At 43.5% G+C, this 18,363-nt stretch overlaps 1 protein-coding gene across 3 annotated transcripts; it reads right to left on the bottom strand.

The window, feature by feature from the left end:
- Positions 1-450: 450 nt before the first annotated feature.
- On the bottom strand, positions 451-16,466 carry irak1 (interleukin-1 receptor-associated kinase 1). Of its 3 annotated transcripts, none has more exons than XM_020613761.1 (14): positions 11,079-12,315; positions 10,151-10,318; positions 9,888-10,034; positions 8,981-9,054; positions 8,729-8,905; positions 7,352-7,416; positions 6,801-6,912; positions 6,262-6,383; positions 5,574-5,787; positions 4,917-4,985; positions 4,687-4,774; positions 4,511-4,605; positions 2,640-3,261; positions 451-1,103 (listed from the first exon to the last, which is right to left on the bottom strand). In XM_020613761.1, exons 1-14 carry the CDS (start codon positions 11,188-11,190, stop codon positions 1,024-1,026), a joined length of 2,145 nt encoding a protein of 714 aa, XP_020469417.1. In that variant the 5' UTR covers positions 11,191-12,315; the 3' UTR covers positions 451-1,023. The 3 variants fall into 3 exon arrangements, with proteins under 3 accessions (XP_020469417.1, XP_020469416.1, XP_020469418.1); XM_020613760.1 differs by having other exon boundaries at positions 8,981-9,057; positions 11,079-12,314; XM_020613762.1 differs by lacking the exon at positions 11,079-12,315 and adding an exon at positions 16,254-16,466 and having other exon boundaries at positions 452-1,103; positions 8,981-9,057.
- Between the last annotated feature and the right edge of the window lie 1,897 nt (positions 16,467-18,363).

The following is an 18,363-nucleotide window of genomic DNA, read 5'->3' as shown; positions in this document are numbered from 1 at the left end:
GTCCGAATGAAGCAAGGAAGTGGTTTGAACGTCATCAGTCACGTGGTTTTTCCTGATTTGAAGCAAGCTCAGACACAGTGCTTCACAAAAATATCCCGTGGAGTTTCAAGCATGTTTTGGAGCCTTGGTATCAGAGGGAACATCACTAACTACATTATCTTTTGGGATTGTCCAGAATTAAACGATATCCCATTTTACAGAGATCGCAGCAAATTCCAAGTATTTTAAACCTTTAGCAAAGAGTTTTTTGATTAAACTGAATGAAGTTTAAAAAGCCAGCAGGCTGCCGTTCCTCTGTTCATTTTACACAGCTGCTGGTGCTGTATCCCGGTATTGAGGTATGATATTTATTATGAGGTCTGACGGTCCATGAAAACAAAACAAACAGGCTCATTTCATTTGATATATTTAGGAAATTACAGAACAAACATACACTTTAAAACATGATATATAATGTATTTTAGCGATTTATGACAAATAATTACAAATAATGAAATGTTTCTCTGAATTCCAGAGTAAAACAGATGTGAATAAATAGTCTTAAAACTGCTGTGGCTATTTTCACAGTGATGCTGATCAACAATAAATTACCACTGGGTGTCATACTTTCATGTAAAGCTCTGATTTCTGGGTGTGATTGATTTGTATAAACTGCTGCTGATTTTCAGTGTAATGGAGAGAAATGTTTGGCTTGTTTCACGTTGATTTCTTCACATTAATGTAGAGAAAACATGAACACTATGGTGAGGAGACAGACTTTTTTCAGATTATATGATTTGTGTTTGCATTTCTAAAATAGTACCAGTTTATCAGAGAACCGTTTCTCTTTTCAGGCAACACTTAAGGAGTCAAACCTCTATAACCTGCAACACAGCATGGAGTTTCAGAGCCACCTGTAGGTTGACATCTGGCAGTTTATTCTACAGACATTGTGATACAAGTTCACAGAGTGCATCAGACTCGGTCACTCTTCATCTTTGGTCCTTATGAATGAGACATCATCCTGTGCAGGTTTCTGCTGGGTCATTTGTGTTTGGCAGGAAGATAGTCCAGCTCATCGCTCTCCTCTGGTCCTCTGGACATCACAGAACTCTTCTCTCCATCTGAGGAAATACATGAGATAACAGATGGGATGAAATGAAAAAAAAATACCAGATGAGATTAAATTAAATGTGAGAGGAGATGGAGGTAGAAAGTGGAATAAAACTAGAGACAAAAAATGCGACACATGAGATCAAATAAAAAAAAAACTGAAATAAGGAAAAACGTGACGTTGGAGGTTAGAAAAAATGAGATGTGAGGAGGCCATAATGCTAAATGACAGGTGACAAAAATAGGAGCTAATAGAAGAGATTAGATAATCAGTGGCATGGCGACATATAATCACATATATGCCTTTAGATAAGAAGTAGAAAGCAGCATTGATGGTTACTCGCATTTACTGTGGTAATATACAATATGCAGTAGGCACACTTAATTAACATTTCCTTAACCATACTGAATGTGATCCAATGTATGATTGCGCTGAAGAAATACATTTAAACATGCCAAAACAGTGCAAATGCAACTAGGTATTTGGCCGGGTAGGTCGATGTTTGCATCACTGATTAAACAGGCCTGCTAAAAGCTACAAGGTTAGCTAAGGCATTTTCTTGTTTGCTTTTCACAGAGGAGATATTTGAAATTACTCTTCAGTGAGTCAGTCAGTGTTTCAAAAACATAATCTAATAACAGACCAAGCCAGAATAATAACTTCACATTCACTTATTTACAGCAAATTTGCGATGACATGTTACATAATCAGTAACGGTAAAAAGTCCAATTGCCCTGTACCAGTTCAAAGCAGCATCTGCTGTTAGGGAGCGGTACCTGCCAGTGGAGAGGGAGTGGCATACCACTTCAAAATTGCACCTCAGCTTACAACACTGCCTTATTTCAAAATATAGCCAATTACTTATAGAAATTTCAACATGTTGATCTGTATTGGGAATATGCTGAAATAATTGTGACGCACTGGAAGGTTTTCAGACCCAGTAATGAGCACAAGGTCCCAGCTGGAATAAAGAAGCCGTTAATTCTCAGTAATCTTTCATGAAACTCAGTGGCAGGCAGGACAAGGACTGTGCTGCAGCAGCTCTGCGTAAATCCAGATTCACCGAGTCCTTCAGTTCTCAGTAACTACGTTCAAACTGGTGATTTACTAACTCAAGTTAAAAAGTCGGAGCTGGTAACCACTTTCATTCATGTGTGAATCACTTACAGTTTTATAGACTCAAACATCTGTGGTTAGTCAGTGTGATGCTTTTAGTTTCATGTGTCTGCAGACAGAAATGTGTGCTTCAGGTGGTTTTCACAGTTTAATATTTCACATTCAAAGTCCCGTTCCGTAACTGTTGTAGATGAGCCTTTAATGTGAAAACATATCAGGAAATGTAAAGTTTTGTTGACAGCAGCCCAGCATTAATCAGGAGCACAACAAAGATGAGGAATATGAACATATGTACTAAAGTCCAAATGTTTTTTGCAGCGTGGTGAGTCTGACCTGACACTGTGGAACCTTTGATGTCTGATATCTGACACAAAACCAGTTTCTGAACATATAAAACAATGGTCTGGCCCTTTAACCAGCTGTGACGTACCTGAGCGCCCTGGTGACGATGACTGCAGGGACTCTGCAGGAGAGAGGCATTCTGGGACACCGTTTGGTGCTGCTGTGACCCCTGCTGTGGTCTGCCCTTTATTGTCTATTGCCCCAGCTCTAGACCCATCACGGGTGCTTCTAGGCTGTGAAGGCAAGTTGTACTGATAATCAGTGGGGTCAGAAGGCTGGCAGAACTGAGACTCTGTGGGCCCAGCTGGACAGTGATACTGGTCTCTGTTGGACAGGAACTGAGACCTGGAGCTGATCACATTAGATCGGAACTGGGAGTTAGGGTTGTACTGGGAGAAACCCCGACTCTCGTCGGTTTCACACGGACCAATGAATGAGGAAGAGGGGTGCAGGGAGGAGGAGGAGTGGAGTGGGTGAGGAGGGGTGAGGGAACAGAAGGAGGAAGAAGGCAGTTGGGAGGGCTGGTAGGTGTCCTCCAAAGGTCCCAGTTTGGACAGCTGGTTGGACAGAGCTGCAACACTGGAGTCCAGGGAGCAAGGGGGTTGGGGGAGTGACCCGGAGTGGGTGTGAACATGAGGAGGGTGATGGAGGGGGGAGGAGGAGCTGGCCTTCCTCACCATGTTGTGGATGTCCTGAAGTTTGTTAAACACCTGAGGGGAAACAGAAGAGGATCCAGGCAGAAGCCCTGAGGAACACCAGACCACCTTAAACCAAACTAACTACTTTTTAATAAAATATACTGTAAATAAAGTGGAAATAAATTTTCAGTGGGACTTTTTACTCACAAACTTTGAAAAAGGTTTGTGAGTAAAAATGAAAAGTAATTTTTGTCATTCATCACACGCACACAACTGGAAAATTTGTTGAATTCATTTTGAATCCAGTGAAAACTGCTTGTTGCTGGTTGCCTGTGCAAAGTTATATTTGTACAGTTTGTTTCCACCTTCATTTGCTAAAGGAACAAAGTTTCTCTGTTCTCACCTTACAGCTCAGTTTCACCCCTGGATGTACCTGTACGATTCATGACATCACAACTAGTTTTGTCCAATCACGGTGCAGTATGGAACTGACAAGGTGTGATGTCACAACTATTCAGCCTTGAAACGAACAATACTGACATATTCAGACCCACTAAATGATTCCATAAATATCAGTCATATCATCACCTTGGCTTACACTGCATGGTGATGACCTGTTTACAACTGTATACTCCAGGTCCCTGTCAGGAACTCTCATAAGGTTGCGCCGAGTTATACTGGTCACAGGTTCTGGTGGATGCTTCCACTAGGGCGCGCCCACTTTGGAGGTGCATTCTGGGAGTTAAATTTCAGCACCTCGCTGGAGACAGTAAATTCAAGTATCAGGAACGCGAGGGCGGAAGGAGTGGGTAGCGCAGAGCAGACGTTGGTGATTAGTTAAATGTTGGCGTCTTCACACCTCAAGCATTAGAATTACAAACACACAGTTGATTGCGTGTGTGTGTGTCTGTCTAGAGACAGACAGAGAGAGAGAGACTAGAGACAGACAGAGAGAAAATACAGTGGAAAAACAAAGCGGCGTCGGCGTCAACTTCGGAGGCTACGCTCGCTGATGGTTAAGGGACGTACGGGATGTACCGCTCGTTAGGTTCCCATAGTGGAAACACAGCAATATACTGTGATCAGTACCAAACTAAAATGTGCACAATGGATATGACATGCAAAACAATCTAATAGTGATTTTCTTTGATCAATATTTCTATTGCAATTTAATATACACATTTTTTTAAGTTCCTTTTCTTCTGTAGTACTCGGTACAAACAAGCTATAAAATATAATGAGAAGACACTGGACATTGGACAGAATACAGTAATTTCCCAGCAAAGGAACTGTAAAGAGATGTTCAGATTCTGTCTCTGACCTCTGTCATGGGTGGCCTCTTCTTCCTCTTCTTGTCCAAACACCTGCAGGCCAGAGCCACCATCTCGAGACAGCCAGCAGGATCTGCAGAGCCCCCTACAGACACAACAGCAGAACAGCAGCTGCAGGACACAACAGCATGATAGAATGGATATAATCAGACCTGCAAACACTGACCTGTGATCAGCCGGTGGTCCAGCTGTTTCCTCCAGGCTACTGGAGACGAGCCAGTCGGACTGTCCTCCACCTTGTCCACCAGGTCCTTCTACACAACCGAAACACAACACTGAGTTTTTACAGAAACCTTTCAAGAGTATGTGAATATTGAGTCCTGATGCACTTGCTGGCCGGTATGTATCTGAAGCAGACTGGCCAGCAGGTGCACCACAAGCTGTGTGTGGTCTGACCAGGAATCTCTCTCCAGACTTCCTGTCTTTCTCCAGTGCTCGACGGCCAGTCAGGACCTCCAACAACACCTGAAACCCACACACGTCGGTTTATTAGGAACCCCTGTGTTCATCTAATCCAACAGTCCTGCAGTAAATCCTCCTTCATGCAGGTGATAATGTTCAGCTTGTGTTCACACTGTTTCAGAGAGGTGCTGACCCCACTTCAAAACCCCAAAGTCCAATTACTGGAAACAGAGGGAGAAAAACCACAGAGAGAATACAGCAGAAAGGGAGTGGTGTTTACATTTTTACAAACTATGTAATAAATCTGTCCATGTGTAAAGAGAAAATCATTTTTGATAAAAAGCTGCCCAAGTCTAAACAGTGGATCCACTGTCATGTTTGCACCACCAAGTGTTAGCTGACACAGCTGCAGTGGTTATTCATGAATATTTAGGACATGTTTTAAAGAGTGTGGGAGTTCCACTGTTGCTCTCACTACTACACTCTGCAGCTAATTATTCAGTGCACTATACTGACCCTTCTTATTAATGCTGAGAAATGACCAGAGTTAACATTCAACAGGTTACAGCTCTTCTTTGATGATCTAACCTGCCTACAGTGCTTTGCTAAAGTATCAGCCTACAGTTCCCATCAGGCGCTGCGGTGTCTCACCACACCAAAGCTGTAGACATCCACAGATGTCCCCAGCTCTCCGTTCCTCACATACTCATCGGGCAGGTATGCTAGAGTCCCTCTGACCGTTGCTGTTTTCCCAATGGATGCCGTCTGAGCCGTCGAGCGTCCTGTCGAGCCACAAGAGACAAACCGAGCCAGACCAAAGTCAGCCAGCTTTGCCACCAGGTGCCGGTCTAGCAGGATGTTTGAACTGACAAGACACAGACAGAACAGTTGTAGAAAGATAAAAGCTGTGCTATGGTAAAAATAAGAGTAGTTAGAATTAAGAAACTGAAATAATGTGTGAATAGAGAGAAAAGAGTTATAGAGGGTGGCAGTTGGAGACATAAGGCTCTCATTAACCACAGTAACAGAAACTTAACATGAAGAGGTTTGATGATAAAGTCCTCTGAAACACAAGCAGGAGAAGATGTATGATTATAACCAAGTGATAGAAAACACCAGTTCCATTAGTCAACTTGTAAGTCAACAGAATATTTGTCAGCTGTTTTTAAAATTAATTGATCGAACATCCTCTGGTGTCAGTTTCTCCGGTGTCTCAGAGTTTCTGCCAAAGAAACTGGAAATTTGAAGTCATGTGATGATGTCTTGTCAGACTTCAACACTTATACTGTTTTCAGGCATTTAAAGATGAACTATCGATTTGTAGTCATGTGATCTTGACCTCTTGACATCTCCATGGATGAGCGGTCGGTGTCCATCAGGCGGGGAGTGGAGGAACTGCAGAGCTGTGGATGCTCCTTCAACAGCAGTGACTCTCTGGGACCAGGACAGGATTGTACTCTCCTAAACACACACAGCATCATATCAGGGTCAACAGTTGGATAACAACACACACACACACACACACACACACAGTGTCTGTGAGTGAGCTTCCATCCAAATGTAGCCCAGGTTTTAACTGAAATTGAAGATCATTTTCATGTCTGGAGTCCTGTCTCCACCCCCTGCTGCTGTGTGGATCTGAGCAGGCAGCCACAGGTGGAGCAAAGTCTCCAGTCACTGCCACTGAATATTCACTAAGCCTGTATTTAACTTTTACACCTGAGCCAAGACTCAGAACTTTTGTAAAGAATTTTAGTTTTGCACTGTTTCCACATAGGCGTTTTTATGCACAGACTGAAAATGTGAATAAACCTGGTGGATGGAAACAAACCTGTGTCACAGTGTATATATATCTGTGTGTGTGTATGTGTGTGTTACATTGTGTAGCTGGTCCTCCAGGGATCTGTTGTGCATGTAGCTGTAGATCAGACACACTGATCCTCCTCCCTCAGTGAAACCCAGCAGGTCCACAATGTTGGGATGTCTGAACCTGAACAGAAAACAAGAAAAACAGGGTTTTACAGTAAGAATATAATATATGATAAAATGAACAAATGCTACGTTTCTGTGGACCTGAAAGAAAACTAAGCATTTAGTATCTGACTAGCAATTGGCAGGAAAGACTACAGTACTGAGACATCTGGTGGCTCTCACCTGCTGAGAACGTCCACCTGAGAGGACAAGCGTAACGTGCAAAGGACAGCGGGTGAGATAACACATTTCATATATCTTTCATATTTCTCACTTGGCTGCATCTGCAGCGTCCCCAGTATTTTGCTACTGTTGTTTCAGTCTCTTCTCAACATTTACATTTCCAATCCACATGGTTGTATTAAAAGCTAAATACTTTGCATCAAATTCTTAGAGCTGAGATGGGGCTGTGTGCCGTCGTGTTTACCTCAGGGACTGAACTCAGGAATGTTACTCACTTTGACAGTTGGTCCACTTCAGTGTGGAAACTCTCCTTCAGCAGAGTCCAGTCCAGCAGACAGTCCTACAACAGGAAGAGCAACAACACAGACCAATCACAGGGCGCATCTTGTCAACAACAACACAAATCAGTTGACCTTCTCACAAGGTTTCATGTCAATAAAAACTTCGTAAGTTGAAAGCATTTAGCATTTCTCAGATTAGGACAGTAAATCTGAATTGAATTGAAGGAAAGGAGCCTCCTGATTGACTGAGTGGAGACCCAACCGGCAGGGTCACTGGTCAATCAGCTGATTGCTGTCCTGATGATCTGATTGATCCGTTTGTCCCCAGAATGTCAGACACTGGAGAAAAGTCCCACTGTGACTCTCCAGAGCCAAAGGTGGCGTCTCCACACATCTCACTGTGTCCAACCAACAGATCCACAGAGACTCAGCTGATTCTCATGTCTGACAAAGAAAAACATCACCTCCTCACATTAAAGAAGGTGGAACCAGAACATGTCGGTGACTGTTGCTTCTAAATAGCTGAGGTTCATTTTCTACCAGTGAACTGACTCATGGCTGCAGCTCTAGGTCACTGAATGGCTTCATGAGGACGACACAATGGGACAGACACAGTGGGTCGGACACAGTGAGGGGATCTGGTTTGGAAGGAGGAGGCTTCCTCCCTCCGACAGAGGAGACTTGATGCTGCTCTGTGGACACGGCCCTGACGAGGCCCTGCTTGGTGCTGGGTGGGGCTTTGTCCTGTCAGCTGTCACCAGTGTGTGTGTATGCGTAGTAGTAGAGCAGCGTGTATGAGTGGATTACTCTGAGCAAACAGGAAGAATGAGTCAAGCCACATGATCAGGATCAGTGACTGGGACAACACAAACCTCACATCACACACACTCACTGCTCTGGGCTATTTAACAAGTTCAAGACATGAATGAATGAAGAACTTGATTTATGTGTCAGAACCGAGGCCACATGGGCTCACAAGTCACTGCCTACATTAACCGTCAGAGGGAAGGAAGACCAAAAGAAACTGGAAACATAGTAAGGTGACCTATTTAAACACCCTCATAAGCAGCTGTATCAAAGGTCTTGAATATGAACACAAACTGCATTAACTTTTAAGTTTAACTTGAAGACCATGATAATAAAAAGGTCATTTCATTCTCAGACTTCCTTCAACTCACGCAGGAGACACTCTGTGTCCTCTGGCCCTGAATGAAAGTTTCCAGTTACCAAAGGTGGGAAACCAGATGTGACCTGGGACAGAACTCTGGGCTGAAACCACCATTCAGTGTCTTTTTCATTCACCATCCCTGTGAGCATCACATTCATCCTGTGACAGTGAGTCATGTGTTATCTGCATTGTGATTGGCTGACCTGTTTGAGTCTCTTGACAGCACAGTCGGTGTTCCTCAGGGTTGCTCTGTACACAACTCCAAACCCCCCCTCCCCCACATGCAGGGAGGGTGAGAACCCCCCTGTCCCAGCATGTACCTCTTCATATGACCAGCACATCACCCCGCTTCTGCTGTCACAGGCCGCCACTGGGGGGGGCTGAGGAACAACATCATTATCACTATCATCATTATTATTATTGTTAACATCATGCTGTGTGTGTCTATGTGTTACCTGGGTGGGTTGGTGGCGGTTGGACTGCAGAATGGAAGGGGGCGGGGCAGGCCTGGGAAGACCTCCTCCTTTATCTACTGAATAGACAAGCAAGCATCGTCATGGAAACTATCATAAACATGCCGATATGATTATAAAACTTTCAGTTACATTAGGTTTAGCCACACAAACTGTTTAGTTAGGTTTAGGCTAGGCTAACCAGAACACATTGGAAATTCCTGGACGAGAAACGCGAATGAAGCCACTCAGGTCGACTTATCACAATGGCCGTATCGTAATTACGTACAACACTCCCCCTGTAGCCCCTCATCCCCCGACCAATGCAGCCCCGTGCATTAAAACACAGCAAGGAGTTGCATTTTTCCAGAATAATGTGAACGTACCGTCACACTCCGTCATAATGGCTGCTGCTCTGGTTCTGTTATGTACTGATATCAGGAGACAGCTTTTGCCTCGACGAGTAATATCGTCATGTTTTAATATCACGAGATGTCATGGCACAAGATCTGGTCACACCCCTATTCATTGTTGGTTTTAATCTCTGTATGGAGAATGCTAAAAATACTATTAATATAGAACATGACTGGCCTTGTGCTTTGAGTTAATACCACACAAACAGCTATAATTTTTCATGTTTTTATTGAGCCCTTAAACATTCAAAGTGCTGGTGGAAAAACTAAGTGAGCGCTTGGCTGTGAGAAGTGTTTGAAGCTCCTTTGGCAGCAATAATCTCAAACAAGCACTTCCTGTAGGTGTGGATCAAACCTGCACAACATTCAGGAGGAATTTTGGACCATTCTTCTTCACAACTGTGTACTGTGCAAATCTGGGTGGGTGACAAAATTGTATCCCTGATACTGGGTCCCTGACACTGTTCTTTCTGAGGGAAATCACCTGTTTGAGTTACCTGTTGTGCTCAGTATACAGGTGCTCAGTGTGGGAGGGGCCTCCGATTTGGGAGGAGGGTCGAACTGAGAGAAGGAGACAGGGGGAGGATGAGGAGCAGTGGGACAAGGAGGAGAGGGAGAGGAGGAAGATCTCAGGCTGGAGATCCCTGCAAAAGAGAGACAAAAAGCTAAACGTTAAAGGTCATTAGAGGTCAGAGGTCCAGAGGTTACCAGAAGCCAGAGGTAATCAGAGGTTGTCAGACGTCATCAGAGGTAAACTCACAGCCCAGGATGACATCACGTGGGCGGAGCAGCTGCAGACAGTCTAACAGGTCAATCAGCTCCCCAACTCGACCGTTCCTGCTCTCCCATTGGTTCATCACCCAGTCGGTCCGCCTCTCCCTCCTCTCAGCCAATCGTACAGTGGTCTGATCACTGAGCACTGCTGAGGCTACAAGAGAGACAGGAGGTTACTGACCCAACCATCACAGTGCAGCTGATCAATTACTTACCACACCTGGCTCACAATCTGTCAGTAAACGTATGAGACCTCCTCTGATCTGTCAGTTTCTTAATTATGAGTTCTTATGAACAGTATCAACTGTGAAACTCCTTTTTCTGAAAACTGATAGGGAGTCAAATGTCAATCAGTGACACTTCTCCACTGTTTTCATTACTGAAAATTATTTCATGAGTAGCTTTAGTCATAAGCTCTCCCAACATGCCAAATGTTCACCATGTTGCTCTGATCAATAACCACAATGAGATGAAAAGTGACCCATCAGATGGGATCCTGATCTCCTGATCAGTAGTTATTACAAAACACAGTCCGGTCAGTCTACACATAAGGATCTTCTGGTGAGATAAATGCAGACTATAAGACAAGCTCACATCCATAATAATAGTTTTTTATTTGTTTGTAGCATCATCACTTGGCTGTGTAGTCTCAGTGTGGATGTGTTAATGTCTGTAGTCACCAGCCTCTGTCCCTGCACACACAAGACACACAAAACCACCACAAAGAGACACTAAACATGTCTGTGAGCAGGGGCTATTGTTTAATAATCCATCCATAGCAGCAGAATATTTGTAGTTGCAGACAAATTCATTGATATTACATGATTTTGGAACATTTACAGTTATTATTTGTTTGCTTGTTTAGAGCGACAAACAGACAGGTAAACAGACAGAATGAGAGACAACTAACTCACCGAAACGTGTCCAGTCCAGGTCTGACAGTGTGTCCATGACCCGGCAGAACTCCCAGTGGACGGAGGACGGCAGGTTGTACAGAAACTGTCCCCTCGGGTTTCCTTCCGACATGTTTTGACTTCAAACTGTACCCTTTTTCAGAACCAAGCCGGACTCATTCTGAAGCTAGCGTGCTAAAACCTAACGGTGGGTTCACGCCGATTCTCAGTGGGACCCGGATCAAGTCCGGAACAAAGCGATAAAAACTTATACAAAAACTGCTCAGTTTCACGGTTCAGCTCCTCCGCTGTTTCCGCCCGCTGCATCACAGGCTCTCCGCAATAAGAGTCGCTTCCGCTCTGCTCTTCCACAATAAAATCCTGCGTTTTTCTGCTAGCTAGGTTAGTTAGCATTTAGCACAACCATTTTTTCAGGTGTACCTTTTTTTTTTATTTAGCCGTTGTGTTATTTATGGTATATAAAATTTCAATAACACAATTTTTATTACAGGAAAAGTGTATAAACTATTTTTAGCTAAGGCGAAGCAGCTAGCCTCAGTAGCTTGAGCGCTGACACCACATTAATGTTAACTATTTTCTAGTTCTTTAGAATTTTCCATGCAGTTAATTTTTTTCCAGAAAGTATAGATTTGACGGTGTAATAATTTATATGGTGAGGTTCCAGTTCCAGTTCTGGTAACTCAGTTTTGTAAGTACTTTGTAGCTAGGGGACTTGGATGAGAACAATCTGATTGATTCAACTTTCAATACAACCACATGAATGTCATCACACACAGTAACATTACCCAGTTTGTGTTAACATAGCACTGACACAATACTGGATTAAGTTTATCCTGTACCAGTGGGTTGATTTGACCCATTTTTGTGGGGTTTTTACCCAAGCTAAATTGTGGTGATTTAATAACAAGTTTGACCTTGGAAATCGCTCACAAATTTACTGTTAGTTGTACAAAATAATGTGCATGTGACATTGAAAACCACTTAGTAACAAATAGTGACATATTGATTTTAAAAACTCAATACCAGTTCACTGTCATAGATGCCATATCTTAGTATAAATAATTTACAATGAATATAAAAAAAGACTTGTAGCCTACCTGTGAACACTGCAGTAACTTCAGTCCAGTGTGGTGTTGGTGCTGTGCTGAGCCAAACTGGACCAATTCTAACATAATGATATTTAAGTGTGGCTCATTAATAAACTGAAAATATGAGCAGAAATGATCTTTCACTGAACTCCTTAATCAAAATCAGAATCAGAATCAGCTTTAATGGCCAAGTACGTTTGAATATAGAAAGAATTTGACTCTGGTGCAGAGGCTCTCAATGTGTTTTTTAAGGCAAGAGGAAATAGAAAATAACAATGACAATAAAAATAAATAAATAAATGTGTGCATTAAAATATGTGCAATAAAAATAGTAAAAGAAAGAGGAAAGAAGAGATACTGTCTATAAATATATGTACATATTTATGCATTACAGCATAAGAGCTTGCAGATGTATATACAATGGTTTTATTTACAGTTTACTGCACTGTGGTGATTGCTGTTTCCAGTTATACAGTCATGGGTTAAGTGTTCATCAGAGCGACAGCCTGGGGGAAGAAACTGTCCCTGTGCCTGGTTGTCTTGGCGTACAGTGACCTGTAACGCCGTCCAGAGGAGAGAAGCTCAAACAGTTTGTGTGTAGGGTGTGAGGGGTCTGCAGTGATCCTCTCCACCCTCCTTTTGACCCATGAGGTGTACAGGTCCTCCATGAAGGGCAGGCTCACACCAGTGACCTTTTCTACAGTCCTGACTGTCTGCTGAAGTCTGTACTTGTCCTGTTTGGTTGCTGAGCCAAACCAGACAGTGATGGAGGTGTAGAGAACAGACTCGATGATTCCTCTGTAGACCTGTATCAGCAGCTCCTGAGGCAGGTCGAACTTCCTGAGCTGGCGCAGGAAGTACATTCTCTGCTGTGGCTTCATGGTGATAGTGCTGATGCTGGACATTTACTTCAGGTCCTGGGAGACAGTGGAGCCCAGGAACTTGTAGGACTCTACTGCTGACACAGTGCTGCTGAGTATGGTGAGGGAGGTAGGGTAGGGTGGGGAGCTCTTCCTAAACTCCACTGTCATCTCCACTGTTCTGAGCGTGTTCAGCTCCAGGTTGTTACGACAACACAACCGGCTGTTCAACCTCCCGTCTGTACGCTGACTCGTCAGATGAGACCAATGATCGCTGTGTCATCTATGAACTTTAGGAGTTTAACAGAGGGGTCCTCTGAGGTGCAGTTGTTGGTGTAGAGGGAAAACAGCAGAGGGGAGAGCACATATCCCTGGGGGGTACTTGTGCTGAAAGTCCCGGGATGTGGTTTTCCCCAGCCTCACCTGCTGCTTCCTGTCTGTCAGAAAGCTGGTAATCCACTGACAGGTGGGAGCAGGCACAGTGAGCTGGGGCAGTTTAGAGTGGAGGATGTCTGGGATGATGGTGTTGAATGCTGAGCTGAGGTCCACAAAGAGGATGTTGTTTTTAAAGTGCTATATAAATAAATTTGATTTGATTTGACCCGAACATAGGTCCCCAGGGAGTCGAGGTGTTGCAGGATGAAATGCAGTGCCATGTTGACCGCATAATCCTCTGACGTGATTGCCTGGTAGGCAAACTGAAGGGGGTCCAGCAGTCTACGATGCCCTTCAGGTGGGCCAACACCAGTCTCTCACAGGACTCCATAACTACAGATGTCAGGGCGACAGGTCTGTAGTCCTTCAGTCCACTGATGGAGGGTTTCTTGAGGACCGGGATGATGGTGGAGCATTTGAAGTGGGGGGGGACGTCACACAGCTCTAGTGATCTGTTGAAGATAAGTCTGAAGATGGGGGCCAACTGATCAGCACAAGCTTTCAGGCGGGGGGTGGGGGGTCACACTGTCCGGGCCTGGTGCCTTTCTGAACTTTAGTTTCTTGCAAAGGCCACACATCCTTTTCACAGATCTTCAGGGTTTGAGGTGAGGTGGGTGAAGGGGGACGTTCTACCTCTCAAACCTACAGTAAGACACATTCAGGTCATCTGCCAGTTGATGGTCTTCCAAAGTAGGGGTGGGGGTGGTTTCCTGTAGCCAGTGATGTTTTTCAGGCTTCTCCACACAGACAAGGGGTCATTGGTTGAAACCTGGTTTCTCAGCTTTTCAGAGTCGCTCCTCTTTGCTGCTCTGATCTCCCTTGTCAGTGTGTTCCTTGCCTGGCTGTACAGGATCCTGTCCCCATGTCTGTAGGCCTCCTCTTTGGCACAACAAAGCTGCTTGAGTTTGAACCAAGGCTTGTTGTTGTTGTATGTTCAGAAGGTCTTGGTGGGCACACATACATCCTCACAAAGCTGATGTATGGTGTCATGGCATCAGTGAGTTCATCCAGGTCTGTAGATGCAGCCTCAGATACACTCCAATATTATCCTTATCCATGCAAAAAGTGTGCTGTACATGCCACAATTATTACTATTTCTAGTCAGCTGATGCTTGTACACTATTTGTTCATTATTAATGATGACCACTGTATTTAAGTGTCATTTGTTTCCTGCATTACTATTTTATTGTTAATTTATTGTTTTAATCATTAGTCATTCATATCTTAAATATTTTATTTCTATATAGCCTACATTTTGTCTGGCATTTGATCATATTTTGCTTCATTAATGCTGGTGAGGTTATTGCTTTCCTTCTGTATGGATGAGTTTATAATTACTCTGCTGTTGTACTTGCGAATTTTTAATGCCCACTAAAAGTTTAGCATGTGGAAACAAATACTTTGTTTAATGGGATTCTGGCGAATTAAATTGAAGACATTTAAGATTTGTATATACTGCAAAGAATATCTATCCTAACAATCATAATAATGAGTGATGGAAAACAAAGAATATGTTCTGTAATTCAGTATTAACATTTATACATCTTGTGTCTCTTCCAGTCTGGGGGACCTATACAGGAGGGTGAGGGGCCTTTTGTTCTGTACCCAGGGGCCCACTATCTGCAAATCCGTCCATGCCTGGGCTCAGTTAAAGAACAGAACACAGATGAATGGATTAACCAAATAAAAATAAATGCATTTGTTAAAGTTTGTCTATTTTGAAATATGCTATTGTTTACAGCAAGCAAGAAATATATAAACGACCGTTTACATAAACTGTAAGACTTTTTAAAACCTCCTAAGGGCCTTTTTCTTTATTAAAGGGAGGTTAATTAGATGCTTAGTACAACTGTTACAGATCTGTAGAAACTATGGTGTTTTACAGATTTGGGAGCCGGTCCTGAACGTGTCAGGCTGACCTTTTCTGAGCTCACATCTCGCGCGATTACACCGCCCTTGCGCTGCGTTGACCTCATCTCCATGCAGATCTCGCGGTGTTTGGTCACTAACGGCTGTTGGAAATGGAGTCGGAGGGGGCGGGGTGCAGCAGGAGGGAGCAGAGATGTTTGGAGGGTTTTTTTTAATATAAAATTATTTATTTAAATAAAAATGGCTGCCGTGGAGAGCGGAGAGGAGAGACTGTAAGTAGGGTTTTTACATTTTATCCTCCGTTAAAGCGCTATCGCTGCCGTTGCCTCCGACCGCCGCCGAGCTTTTTCTGTCGTGTGTTTTATTTAAAATTTTTAATTTAAATAAAATTGGCTGCCGTGGATAGCGGAGAGGAGAGACTGTAAGTAGTGTTTTTACATTTTATCCTCCGTTAAAGCGCTATCGCTGCCGTTGCCTCCGACCGCCGCCGAGCTTTTTCTGTCGTGTGTTTTATTGAAGTAAAAGTGCGTTGATTTTCACCCCGGCCTGTCTCGGCGGAGCGGGGTTAGCGGGAATACGTCACCAACTTACTGCTAAGTCTGTACTTTAGCCGCTGCTGTAGCCGGAGCTGAGGTTAGCTTTACGTTAGCCCATTCTCCGTGCTTCGCCCAGCCGCCCTGAACTGTAAACAACTCAGTTGTAAACAACTCAGGCCGAGGTTCGGCGGCGATGTGTACGTTACAAACATCGCATCCTCGCTTACCCGCGGTGTGTCCACCCTCCTCCGCCAGACAAGCAAGGAGCTAACGAACTGCTAGCTGGTTAGCAAACAGAGTTTTCATGTGAAGGGAACAGACTGTCCTCAGTAGCCCGGGTTTACCCCCTATCTTAACCTGATTATTTGTCTAGTTAGCATCAGCTACCTGAGTGCCGCTGAGCCAGGCACCTGTGTGTATGTGGCCCAGTTTTCTCTGCAGCTCACTTCCTGTTCCTGTGGAGGCGTCTTCACCTCTACCTGCAGCTTCATCACAGCGCACACACAGAGGGGTGGAAGAAGAACTCAGATCCTTTACTTAAGTAAAAGTAGTAATACCACAGTGTAGAAATGTGCTTTCATGGTTCCATCAGATCACAGACCAGGTAGATTTCTTTAACTTCTGGAAAACTGTTCTAGCACCATTGGTTCAAACAGGTTAATAGTGTGAAAGCTTCTATAATGCGTGTCTTCTAAGCAGTGATGGAAAACATCAAAATATACATGAAGTACCGAAGTACCAGTAGTCATTCTGCAGAATGACCCATTTCCTATTAATGTCTATGATACTGTTGGATCATAATGACTGGTCCATTACTGTGTTAATCACCTTAACAAATACAGATAAATGCTGATTGTTTACTCCATGCAAACTTTTCATTATTGATTAATCAAATGATTATCTTCATTAATCGATTATTTGTTGTGTCAAGGAAACTGTTAGTTGTACTGCGGTGTATTCCTGTGTTTGTTTTTCAAAGACATTCCGTTTAAAATCACAATTGACACATTTGAGAAGCTGGGACCAGGAAATATTTGGCTTTTTTTTTTACTAAAAGGATTGGTTGATTATTAGCATTGTTGGTAATGAGCTTTCTGTCATCAACTTATTGATTAATGGACTAGCTGTTGCAGCTCTCCAGCAAAGAAAAGGGTGGTAAAAAGAAAACAAACAGGCCACAAATACAAAGCTGTCAGCAGCAGACCAGTGTACAGAGCTATGCTTCATTTGCATTCATGTAAACTGAGGCATATTTACATTAGGCATCCAGTTTATTAGGTACAGCCATCTACATCAATCTGATCCAACAGCTCTGAAATAAATTTGCTTTCATAATGGTTCTCTTTTCTACAGTTAAAACAACTAGTTGATTCATTGATCACTTGATTCATGAATAAATAATCTGCAACAGTTTTGTTAATTTGATAGAAAATTTGGTCAAGAAAATGCAATTTTACAGCCTCTCACTTGAGAATCTGCTCTGTTTTTTCTTTCCTGATGACAGTGAAGTGTGGACAAAACAAAAGCGTCGAGGACATCAGCTTGGACTCTGGGAATTAGCTGTCAGCATTTTGTCACTAGTTTTCACATTTCAAGACTTGCAACTAATCGTGTACTCAAAAACATAATCAGCAGATTCATCAGTAATCAAAATAGTAAGCTGCTAGTTCCAGCCCTAGTTAGTTCAGAGCAGGTGAATGAAGACAGCAGGATTGAGCATGTCCACGTTTCTGTCTGAGTTCATTATTATAACAATCAAACCAGATCATGGTCAGGATACTGGTGCACATGTGGACAGTGTGATGAACTCATGTTGCTGTGTGAAATGACAAGGCTCGAAAGCTGCGATGATTAGGTTTCATTACGGATCAGTGAGCCAGTTTTTGATTATTGATGAATTGTTATGTGTGTGAGTTTTTGCCTCTCGGAATTCTTGTTGATGGCTTCAAGCATCCAGAACTAAAAGATTTTTAGTGACGGAGACTGGGTGGACAAAACTACTTTGAAGGATTCATTGATAACAATGTATTATCTGCTGACTGATTAATTGACTTGTGGTTTCTGTTGTAGACTGTGTAAATATAGTGGTGTGATGAATATGGAGCACATGCCCTGAGCTCCCATCATCCATATGCGCTGTTCCACTGTTTAAACCTGCAGGAAGCTTTGACTGATCAGTCAGGCCGCGTCCCCATGACAGGCCTCAACTCTCAGCTCTGATCTAGTTGTGTCGCTGCTTCCCATCCATGTGTGCCATCGCCATGTACCTGGCTCCGGTGTGAACACCACTGAGCTCCTAAACTGCCACATATGCACAGATGTAACTGAAATGTGAGCCACGTGCGCACAAGAATAACAACCAGGTCGTGTGTGCGATGGTCAAATGGCCCAGTTCCCTCCCAAACCGCTGGGTTATGATATGTTCCTTCCAGTTTGGCCTGATCAGAAGCTTGTGTGAAACCTCCTGGTCTCTCCACTGACCCCATTGCTGTCGTCG

The sequence above is a fragment of the Monopterus albus genome, unplaced genomic scaffold, assembly GCF_001952655.1.
Source record: "Monopterus albus unplaced genomic scaffold, M_albus_1.0 scaffold138.1, whole genome shotgun sequence".
NCBI lineage: Eukaryota > Metazoa > Chordata > Actinopteri > Synbranchiformes > Synbranchidae > Monopterus > Monopterus albus.
Note: the sequence above shows the minus strand (reverse complement) of the source record. Positions and strands in the feature narration are given on the sequence as shown.